Raw genomic sequence first — 12,194 nt, forward strand, 5'->3', positions numbered from 1 at the left:
CCAAACGATCGCAAGGAATCCTGGCTAGTCCGTCCAAAATTGTAATGAAAATGGCGGGGACTTCGAATTTTTCCGCCAGAAAACAAAACGAAATTGTGCAATTTGTGGAAAACGATTCGTCTTTAAGGGTGATAGAAAGCAAGTGCCATCGCATCGGTGTGAAAGATATCCAACAAGAAACTGATTTTTCAGCATGTATTGTGAAAGGTAAGCCGTATAAAGTAAGGGTTTACAGGGCTTTGCATGTTGCAACAGAATCTTTATTTTTATCTTTATTACAATTCAATGGCAAAAAATAAGTTCATACAGTGAATTAAATAGAGCCATAAGGATAGCCTACAAAAGAGTCGGAGACCCCATACAAGGCAGACCATCTAAACAATCAATCAGAATGAATCGAAGCTTGCCTACCTGTGCACATTCATGATCGGCGATCATTTGGGTCCAACTGTCAAATAAGTCATGCATATGTTTAACTTAATTAAGGGAGATTAAAATTTAACTGTAAAAATGTTCAGTGTTTTAATTTACTGATAGGAAGGTCTAGATCTCTTATTTTAATCGTTGGAGGAGAGGCATTTGCTTTTGTAGTGAGGTGTTCATAAGCAAGGAATAACTGTGATTGTGATTGAATACCAGTCAGTATAAAATCCAGACTGCAGATAATTTGCAGATTGCAGATTGCAGACTGGGTATAAAATGCAGACTAGGTATAAAATGCAGACTGCAGACTGCAGACAGGGTATAAAATGCAGACTGAGACCAAAATTGCCTCTTCATCAAATACAGGATACATTTTGAATTTTTTAACTTAACTTACGCTAGTGTCATATACAATCGTCTTTCGAGATCATTTCCCATAAAATTGACATTATTATATTGTTTTCAAAAAGCGTCAGCCTTGAAATAAACAACCCCAAAACATGACGTAAGCAATAACGTGGACACATGACCTTTACTTCGCACGTGGTTGACCTTTTCACCGCTTTGCGTCAGCATGACATTTGCGACATCGGTAAGTGGCAGTCAGGGTGGCAGTAACATAATGCTTTTTGAATAAAATATGTGTTCATGTATTGCTAGAATACTGAAGGTATACAATTTGTCTTTGACAAACCTTGTTAATATTCAAAGAAACTAGTTAAAATCTGGCGATGTCAAATTGCTTGCCCCCTCGGAAATCAAGTCAATTATGAAAACCGTCATGGGCGTAATTGTTTACGAACTAATGCAAAGCGATTAAGCTCGAGTCTTCTTTGTGAAGAAAGGGCCTCAGGAAATGAAAGCTACCAAATCAAGATAAAGAAAACAAACTGTTGAGAAATGGGTCAAAAATAAGGTCAATTTCATGGGAGATGATCTCGGAAATGTGATTGCGTGACACTAGGATAAGTTGAAAATTGAAAATGTATCCGACCTGTATTTGACAAAGAGACGGTTTTGATATCAGTCTGCATTTTATTCCCAGTCTGCAGTCTGCATTTTATACCTTGCCTGCAATTTATACCCAGTCTGCAGTCTGCAATCTGCAGTCTGCAGTCTGCATTTTATACTGACCGGATTGAATACCAAAAATATTTTTTCACACTTTGTAAAGGTGTGGCGTTGTAGTAGTTAAAGTGTATATGACAGATTTTTTTTTGTTTGCTTGATCGAATCTTCTTGTTGTTCTCGTATGAAAATCGAAAAAATAAATTCGCTATCGATTTTTCTTCCCCTCGTTTGAGGCGGTCAAAGACACGAAATTTCACTTCCAGTTGTGTACAAAACCGCGCAAGGCAGGAGACTAGGGATAGTGGACCTGTGACGTCAATACAAGAACGCTGCTTTCGCGGATTCTCTGTTTCAGTGTTTTTCTTTATGCAAAGGAAGAAAGATGGGTCTGTGGTGCGTTGTTTACGGCTGCAGCAACACGAAAGACGTAAAAAAAGTGAAACAGAGAATCCGCGAAAGCGGCGTTCTTGTATTGACGTCACAGGTCCACTATCCCTAGTCTCCCACTTTGCGCGGTTTTGTACACACCCGGAAGTAAAATTTCATGTCTTTGACCGCCTCAAACGAGGGGAAGAAAAATCGATAGCGAATTTATTTTTTCGATTTTCATACGAGAACAACAAGAAGATTCGATCAAGCAAATAAAAAAAAATCTGTCATATACACTTTAAAAGTGGTGCAATTAGGATGAAGGACATTATCATCAAGAAACTTGATCATCGATGACTGTGCCTCTCACTTGTAATATACCACAAATATCTAGCAAATGACCATGGTCACCACAAGTGACTCTGTAGCTCAGTGGTTAGAACACTGAACTGGGGTACTGAAGGTCAGAGGCTCATCCCAGCCGGGGACAAAGATATAGTTATTCACCGGTCGGAGGTCTGTATTGGGAAGAACTGTGTCCAAGGCTTTGAGAGAGAGACAAAACAGACTCAAGCAGAGGGCACAGTTTTTCCCAACTTTGACCAGCGAATAATTTTTTTCCCAAAATAGACAAGACCCAGGTTTGGCAACAAGCTGACGCAACAAATCCGTCGGGGTTCGCGGGCAAGATCAAAAAATTCTGCCCACTGTTGGAACCAATCAGATGGCATGATTTACAGAATTCTGCCTGCTTGTGCACTAAGAAACAAAAATAAATTCTAATTTTCAGTCCTTTACTTGTAACATGCTAAAAAACATCAATTTTTTTTAACAATTGTTATTTGCTTTACATGACACAATATTTAACAATACTACATGTACAGATTACTTACAATAATTACTTTGTTTTCCATTATAATGCAACACACAAAAACTAGTTACAATACAATATTTTACAGGTTACACATCTTACGTCGATTACATTAAAGAAAAGAAAATTTACTAATTACATTGTTTAGGGTATCTTAAACCAAAAGAAAAGAAAATTAACTTGTTGCAGTACCAGTTCATAAACTATCTGTAAAATTAATATTAGAAAGAAGCGATAAACGAATTAAAAGGAGACAAAACTGCGCTGAAGAAAACATCAATTTTTACTACTCTTTTTGTTTCCAGGAGTGGTAACTAAAGTGTACCCAAGTGTGCAGACATCCAGAGGCTGGACTATGAAACTGTGCATTAAAGATTTTGGTGCATATAGTCAAACAGACCCATGTATTCAGTCAGGAGATGCAAGAGATGTCATCTCAGTTTTCTTGAAGGGTAGTTTGGTTGAGAAGTGTAAAATTTTGAAGGAAAAAGACTTACTAGTGATTACAGGAGCCCAGGTTGAGAAATCGTCAAGAGAAGGGCATGAGTTTAACATAATTGCAAATGAAGGCAAAGATTTAAAAATGTGGGTTATTCAAGATCCAGAGAGTAAAACTTCAGGTATTGCATCTTTAGCTTCTGAGAAACTTGTGAAATCTGGTACTAAAGCTGCTGAGAAAAAAGTGCATGACAAAGGCAACAAGGACAGTGAACCACCAAACAAAAGAAGCAGGCTGGTCTTACAACCTAAAGCTGAAACATACACGAAGCTTGCAGACTTGACGGTCAACACTGTTGTGAATGTGTACGGAGTGGTCAAGTTCTTCAAGAGCCCGTTTAAAACAAAAGGTTCTGATTTTGTCTGCACCATGAGCTTGGTTGATCCTTCTTTTGATTCCTTGGATCAAAGTTTCAAATGTGTTTTGTTTTCCAAGTCAAAGGAGAGCTTGCCATTGATTAAATCTGTAGGGGATGTTGTTCGCATTCATCGACTTGGAGTTAGGGAGTTTCGTGGTGATCTTCAAGGAAAGTTTATGACAGACTCATCTTGGTAAGTTGTAGGGATGTGTCGCCTATTTTTACCTCATACAGTATTTAAAGTGTTTAATGTATAAGTCATATTTAAAATGAAAGGAAACTCACATAAATGGTCCAATTAAAAACATAAAACCCTTTCTTGTCTTCTGGAATTATAAACAAGTATCTTAAATTGGGGATGGATAGACTGAGGTTGCAAGACCCTATACAGATCTTATGCAATAATAATTTGTAGGTACCAGGATTCCACAAATGCTAGTATAAGGGATCAAAAGTATGCTGGTCATTATACAGTCCTTAGGGACTGGTCAAGAAGTATAGGGTGGGGTGGGCCGGAGCATTTGGAAATGTAGTGGATAATAAACACAAGGCCCACCCTCTCCATTTGGTACAAAACTGACTGACCCACCCCTTGATGCCGGCCGGACCACCACTCAGGGTCTTTAAATAACTGAGGAGAAAGTGCTGCCTTTGCTCTGACATCTGCAAATGGTTAGACTTTCTAGTCTTCTCGGATAAGGACGATAAACCGTAGGCCCCGTCTCACAAGCCTTGTTTGTAAATAACTCTGTGGGAAGTTAAAGAACCCACTCACTGTTCGCAAAGAGTAGGGGACGTAGTTCCCGGTGTTGTGGTCTGGTCTTTGTGCGTATATTCCGTATATCCCGGGTCCGCAGTAATTGGCTTTAGCTGTTGCGGTATCCCTGTCCATATTGGACAAAGCTAAATAAATAAATATTAAACATGGATTTTTTGGTTGCAATGCAATCCAAGGAAATCATAAACCTCTGGCCTCCGGCCTCACTTTGTGAGGAATTAACTGTAGCGAAGTACGCTTAACAATACATCACTATCAACTGTTGGAAGCCAGTTTTGTGAGAGGGATATTGTCATCATCGGAGGTATCACTCCCAACTTCCTGCAGAACACAGTCTTCGCTTGCTTCTGAGCTGCTGACACTCGGTTTAGAGCTACTTGTGTCTTTGCCAGTGGATACAGTGATAACACTGTCTGTGGCTGCTGACAACTGATTTTAACTGACACTATGTCAAGTTTGTTTTTCTTTCTTTTTTTGGTTAATTTCTTTTCAGTTGTTGGATCGTGATGTTCGATATACCAGATTAAGGACAGAAAATTTGCTTTCTCAACAAATCCTTTCTTAGAGTCCTGAGTTTTCCCCACTCCACAGCCTCACAGGTCAAGTTACTCTCCCTCTCTCTTTCTCTCTTTTGTTTCATCATATGCAAGATGATGGATGTATTTCAATACAAGGTCTTGATCTACTGCATACTTCTCAGAGAAAGCTTGAATGTTGCTTTCTTTTTCTGGTGAAATTTCCCCTGTAGGTTGGCAGATAAATGTGCCTATTTCTTCTTAAAAAAGTAGGATGACCCACCCCATGGGTAGCTGAAAATTACACAACCCACCCCTTGCCAAGGGCTCAAAAACTGATAACCCTCCCCCTCTCTGCCCTGGCCCACCCCACCCTATACTTTTTAACCAGTCCCTTATATGTGGGTGTCCTTATGCGTCAGTACATGTCTTGGTACACATGATGTGCACAGACTCATTATGCCACCTTATATTTGAAGGGCTGAGAGCATAAAGATCGTTTTTTGTTATTTTAGTTTTTGCATGTGGCCTTGAATTTCTTCTGTAAACATTGCTCTAATGTTTTATCTGTTGCTTTGCGCTTCATTTTGTGACAAAATGGAAATTTTGCCCATATTCATAGGTTTTTATAATTTACAAACGAAGTACAAAGCAGCGGATAAAACAATTTAAGCAATGTTTCCTGAAGGAATTCAAAGCCACAGGCAAAAAATTCGGTGAATCTGCGCTGAATTTTACATGTAAGTATTATCTTTCTTTTAGGATTGTGTTTGACATCAATAGCTTGGACACACCTCAAGTAAGAGCTTCTTCTTCAAAGTCATACATTTTGACAGATATCGACAAAGACATGCTTAATGAATTGAAACTATGGGCTACACAGAAGGAAACACTGAACAAGACGTTTGCATTTACTTACCTGCAGGACATGAATACCAATCAGAATTTTATAAACCTTCTTTGCCAAGTTGTCTCCAAGCGTTGCACAGAAAATGGAGGTGTTGTACTAACACTATGGGATGGGACACTTCCTGCCTGTCAGTCAATCCTGGTTGAGCCAATCAGTGAACAGAGGCAGCTCACATCAGATGAGCTGTCACGCAGAGCAGTGAAGCGATGCGTGGATGTGTTTCTTTATGACGACCACATCGAGGGCAACGTCAGACGCGTCCACCCTGGGGATTTTGTGTGTATCAGGAATGTCCATCTCAAGGAGATACAGAGCGACAGCAGTGCGACTGCAGGAGAGTCAAAGGTATTATGTGGGGAAGGGGCAGGTGGAGGGAAGACCAGAGCTACACACATCATTTACCACCTTACATTCCATCCACCCCCTCCCCCCCTCCCATCCCATGTCCACTGATTCCTTGGTGTCTCCCACATCTACAAATTTTGCGTACGAGTCTCGAAAATCCCACAGAAAAGTAGGGGACTGCGAACAGTCTAGTAACTGGTTACAGGTATTGTACTGCTGTAATGTACCCTGTTATGGGATAGCATCCTATCCAAAGTGAGTAACTATACAAATGATGGATCACAGAATTAACTCTGCAGTGTATGTTAAAGTGCTAACGCTCAGTCAGGGGTTTCATAAAGTTTTGAAGTAGGGGAGAGTATAGGAGAGTACCTGGGCAGAAAATTACACTTGAACTGAATTTCTTTATGTTCAGTTTGAAAGTAGGCAGGTACTGACTCTTGTGTATCCTGGTACTGGTACCCGGGTCCCGCCTTCTAACCAGAACCCTGTGACAGTAGGAAATTCATGGCTTCACTTTAGCTACACTGCAGAGTTAATTATCTGATCCATCATTTTTGCCCTTAGTGCTAGCGGCACAACATTCATGAGTAACAATACTCTCCCAGTCCCTTTTAGTTTATTCTTGCTGCATTGTGATGCACTAGCATTTCATTTTGATCTCTTATAGTCGGGGTGCTACCCCTTCAACCTAGTGGGTCGTTTCTTACCCATACGCTCTTTTTTTTATAAGAACGTTGAGGCTGAGATTAACATAAATGTAAGAACACAGTAAGAACTTTACCCAGGCTGAGAGTGAATTAAGAACATTTTTATTTTGACCAAAATAATGTTTTTAAAATGAGCAGTAAAAATACGTATAAAATAATACATGTAAAACTTCAGTTTATATCGTCCAATTGACCCAAATAATTGGTGTCTTGGTCATGTCCGCATAGATTTATTGAAATACTATAACTGGTAACTTAAGAACATCTTAAAAACGTTTTCAGGCTCAAATTGCTAAAAAATAAGAACGTTCAGCCTCAGCCCCAAAATAGACGTTCTTATAAAAAATGTATTTTTTGTTTTGTTTTGTACTTGTAGTCAGCACCGTCTCGCCCCCTAGTTAGCCTGGAAGTTCACAAAGGTACGATATGTGGACGTGGTGTTGAAATTCTGACTGCTAGCGACCCGGTGGTAACTTCAAGTGCAATGATGAAGTTCATGGCGGAAGCAGAAGCTTTGGAGATACAACAAGAACAGTCTGATGTCTCAGAGAATACAAAACTAGAAAACAATGAAAGACCCGCTCCTCGTTCAGCGGTTTGTGAAGGAACACACGAAAAGAAAAATGATGTTAACAAGGACATGCATCAAACCTCAACGGCTGCAGACGTGGAGAGCCGTGCTCTTCAGACTTCATGCACGATAACTGAGCACCCATGTATTCCTTTTACCTCTCTCAAGGAAATCAAAGCATGTAAAACAGTGCCTAACAAATTCCGTTGTAGGGTGAAAGCACTCATGTATCTGCCATCGGATGTGAGGAGCTTTGTACGCAGATCCTGTCAGTCTTGCAGATACTTGTTTGCAGAGCATTCTAATACAAACCCTTCTGAAGGTGTAAACTCATTTGCGTCATCTGTAGTGTGTCCTCGGTGCAACCTGGAAACATCGCTTGTCTATTTATTTTCCTTTGTTATTGAGGATGAATCAGCCCTTCTTCATGTCATGGTTTTTGACCGGGATGTCGCCACTTTCTTTCCAGATCTCCCATCGCCTCAAGAGTTCTTACAACGGACTCGTCTTCACGAGACTGTGGGTGAATGGATGTTATCCATGACCCACAATCCTGACAATTCCATTGAATTTGTTAACAAGGATACCAAGTGCGACAAGAGACCATGGCTTGAACTTAGCATTTTGTCCTATTTCCCACAAGGAAATGGGGACAATCGGAAGGTACTCTATAGAGTTTTTGATTCCACATTTGTTGCCGATACTTGAATCTCTGACAAACTTTGCTTGAACCTTCCGTTCTAGAAATTGAGGCAGTGGAGGGTATATCATACTGTACTTCCATTTTTTTATTGCACATTTGACTGGTTCTTCTCAAAGGGAGCGTAGATCGCTTTTTTGGCCGAAAAGACGTAAAAATGCTCCAAAATTGCCCAGTTCAAGCGTGCACTGCGGATTTTGTGCGTTCAATGTCGATCCGTATTTGCCTCTTTACCTTTAAGTAGAGGACAAATTCCTAATAAAACAGCCTTGGTACAAAAAATTAAAACGTCCCATAGGTTAGCGCACAAAATACTCCGTACATAAACTAAACAGTACTAAACCCAAGTAAGTTTGGAGCGCTTATTTTGGTTGTTTTTCTCTTTTTTTAAAATTGCTGTTTCGATTTCCTACGAAACTGCCAAAAGCGATATACGCCCCTTTTTCAGAAAACCCTTCGATTATTTATAGTTGAAATTTAGTGCCAAGAAACCATGGCCAGGACTTTGTAATCCGCCTTTTTTTCCTCAAGAAATTAAAGCAATGGTTAATTTACCACATTTGTTGTCGATACTTGAATCTCGGGTGCGTAAGCAAATCATGGTAGAGAATATTGGGGCAAAAAAGACCTCGTAACTAGAATTCTAAATGAATAATTTTATCGTATTTTCCGTTTGTAATGCAACGTTTTTAATCCCTAGATGTTTGGGTCACTTGGCAAGAAGTGTAGCCAACAATAGACCCTTCTCCAAAATGGCGGCCGAAAATTCAAATAAGTTAAAATTAAAAACGTATACCAGCACTAGAAAGAGCACTTTCACTTTAGTAACCCTGCCAAAGTTTCAGCATATCACGTGTTATATCAGCTTAGAAAATGTAAGTTGAAAAATGAAATATTTACAGACGTTTGTATGACTGGGGCTATCACGTATACCCCCAGTCATACAAACGTCTGTAAATTTGTCAAATTTCATTTTACATTTCCCAAGCTGATATTGCACCTGATACGCTGAAACTTTGCAAGGTTACTAAAGTAAAGGTGCTCTTTCCAGTGCTGGTATCAGTTTTTCATTCAGTTCAATTTTAATTCATTCAAATCTCTTGCCGCCATTTTGGAGAAGGGTCTATTACGTGACCGAAGTACCGGGGATAGAGTAATGAAAAGGCCCTCTCTAATTTCAATTTAAAACTTCGCCGGACAAGTTAATTGAGCGCGAGTCAATATGGATCAGTAGGCTCGAAACGAGAATTGGAAATAAGTTACCATTTTCATTGACCCTACTCATTCTGGGAGTGGGAAGCGACAGAAAGGGCAAGTGGTCACAGACAAGGTCTGTGATAGCTAAGTAAAGGGCACAAAATTTCGCAAATTCTCCCTGAAATTTACCCAGAGACTATCGGCTATAACATGTCACTGTTTACGTCATTTGATGTTTCCACGGCAACTGACCGTATTTTGTCTAGCGTGTTTTTCAACACAGTCGAACCTCCCCTTGCGACCACTCCTCTCTTGAGCGACCACTTTTCCAAAATACCAAACTTTTCACAGTCAAATCACTACAGTTGGAACCTCTCGTAAGCGACCGCGACCACTTTAACAGATGACAGTTTGCAATTTTCTTTTGTTTTTAACCTCCCGTAAGCGACCACCTCATATCTATCCCTTGTAAGAAGTTGAAAAATTTGCCTTTGTAACCACATCACATGTACATTCTTGGATAATACAGGAGACATTAATTTCAGAATCTGAGGCACCTGGTGTCCAGAAATAGACTTGTCGCATTCTCCGTATCAAGTAATTTATTACAGGCAAGCCACCAACTTGGATACCGAAATTCTTTAGCAATATAATTTTGGAAAGTTGAAAACGTTTTTGTGGCTACTAAATCTCTAGAGTTACCTTATGCTAGTGAGTTTAAAATTTAGACCCCAAGGGGTCTGACCTCTCGTAAGCAAACACCTAGGCTTGACATTCTGGGTAGTCACTTATGGGATGTTTGACTGTATATTGATGTTTTGTTACTTTGATGAAAACTATTTTCTTGGGAACTTTTACAACTTAGCGTTTCTTTACTGCTCTTGTCAATTTTGATGTTGTCCGAGGTTTAAGAGAAATTAAGAAATTCAAGATGGCGGCTTTTCAGAAACTATGACGTCATAACGTTAACCAAGCCAAAAGCTTTCATTTGATAACTTTAATTTGGCCCTAATTCTGTAAACGTTAGGCCGAAAATTTAAATTAAGGCACTGTGGATCGTGCCCAGTTAGCCTCATTTGTTAAAAAAAATTGCGCCGCATTTTGCCGTGAATAGCCTTCCTCATAACGGGGCTCTTCCAGAATTTTCTGCAGCTAGGGGAGTGGAGGACAACGGGAAGGCTTCGTAGAAAGCGCAAGGCAGCAAGGGAAGGCTTAGATGGCGCGTAGGAAAAGAAGCACCTGTGTGCGTCACTGCCAAGTCCCTTTGCGGTTTTATCCCACGCCTATATGGTCAGTTGGTTTCGGCACGACACGCAAGACAGAGACCGGCCCAGGAAATAGGCATGGTACGAGGCCGGTGAAAAGGTCGATGCTATGCCAACACAGACGAGCCATTTGGTTTTTCTATCCATTGGACTTTTATATCTTACCGTACAAATTACAGCAAATATAAATCAAAAATGAGAAACTTAGTCAACTTCACAGGCTTGTATTAGACCATAACAAATTTTTACTACTGCATGACACTTCCTAAATAATATGACATTTTGTACTTTCATAAGCCTTATCACGGTTTTCGACGCCATTTTGACGAGTAGGCAAACACGTCCTGAAGTTGTTTGGATGGAAATCCGATGTCAAATAATTTTCATAAAACATCGCTTCTGAAAAATTCATGAGTTGGAAACTTTTGGCACTAAGAAAAGGATTTTAAGAAAAAAAAATTGTAGGGATGTGGCTGTGCCAGAAAGCGTCCAGTCGTGTTTTGAACTTTCCATACTTTTCCCTGTATTTTTTCCCGCGAACTATCTTTAGTAGCAGTTCACGGCTGGTTCGCTATGCAGACAAATGTATGGAAATGTCAAAACGCAACTAAATGCTTTCTAGCACAGCTACAATCCTCAGTTTTTTTCTGTAAAATCCTTTGCATAGTGCCTAAAGTTTCCAATTCATGAATTTTTCAGAAGCGATGTTTTATGAAAATTATTTGACATCGGATTTCCATACAAACACTGTTATTTGAAGACGTGTTTGCCTACTCGTCAAAATGGCGTCGTAAACCGTAATAAGGCCTATTCCTTAGCTAGTGACTATTTTCGTTGTGATATTTCAATCACATTTTTTTGCTTGAAGAAATAAATGGGTTTTTTTCTGACAGCCAATAAATATAAATACAAATACCCTAGAATGGTAATTGTGCAACTGTAACCGAAAGACTAAACAGCCTCGAAAAATAATAGTGATATTAACTTTAAAAAAAGTAAATCATTTAAAATATGTCAATCAGCAACTTACAGGAAAGATTACAATTCTAGTAAATTTGCTATAATCATACTGCATTAATATTTCACTTTCTATTAATAATGAACCAGCAGCATTTTAAATGAATGAAACAACTGGGAAAAAGAAGTCTTTATAAAAAAAAAGCTGCTTTTCCCCCTGTCCTTTCATTAAACGTTGTGCTTTCAAAAAGCCAAATACTGAATAACCCAATGTAACGAACTTAGAGGTAACAAATCTCCAGAAAACCAGAATGGAACCGGCCACTTCTGTTAGACCCTGTGCCCACATTCTTAAGAAAACTAGGATGCAAAGTACATTTTGCTTGGTACGATAATATTAATTTCAAACGAGGATTAAAGCAATTCCCATTTCTTTTGGATTTGCTTTGCTACGATCTGTGACTGGTGAGAAAAAAACTTGTGGCACTTTCTTAACCAGTTAAAATGTAGGAGATACCAGAATCTAGTTAGGGAGTGATCACACTTTGAGTTCACAGATTATAGAGACAACCCACAAGCTAACAGAGTTCATTACATTAGGTGCAGTTTACTATACAACGAAAAATGAGCATCAATAAATGAGTAACTCAGGATT

General features: G+C 39.4%; 1 protein-coding gene across 1 annotated transcript; it reads left to right on the top strand.

Annotated features, from left to right (window-relative positions):
* Window positions 1-9: 9 nt before the first annotated feature.
* Window positions 10-8,766, top strand: LOC146471575 (protection of telomeres protein 1-like). The gene is made up of 4 exons (XM_085120112.1): window positions 10-207; window positions 3,040-3,784; window positions 5,647-6,139; window positions 7,226-8,766. The coding sequence occupies exons 1-4, from the start codon at window positions 45-47 to the stop codon at window positions 8,126-8,128; spliced, it is 2,304 nt and encodes a 767-aa protein (XP_084976238.1). The 5' UTR covers window positions 10-44; the 3' UTR covers window positions 8,129-8,766.
* The last annotated feature ends 3,428 nt before the right edge of the window (window positions 8,767-12,194 follow it).

This window comes from Pavona decussata, unplaced genomic scaffold, assembly GCF_977016875.1.
Source record: "Pavona decussata unplaced genomic scaffold, jaPavDecu1.1 SCAFFOLD_102, whole genome shotgun sequence".
Taxonomy (NCBI): Eukaryota; Metazoa; Cnidaria; class Anthozoa; order Scleractinia; family Agariciidae; genus Pavona; species Pavona decussata.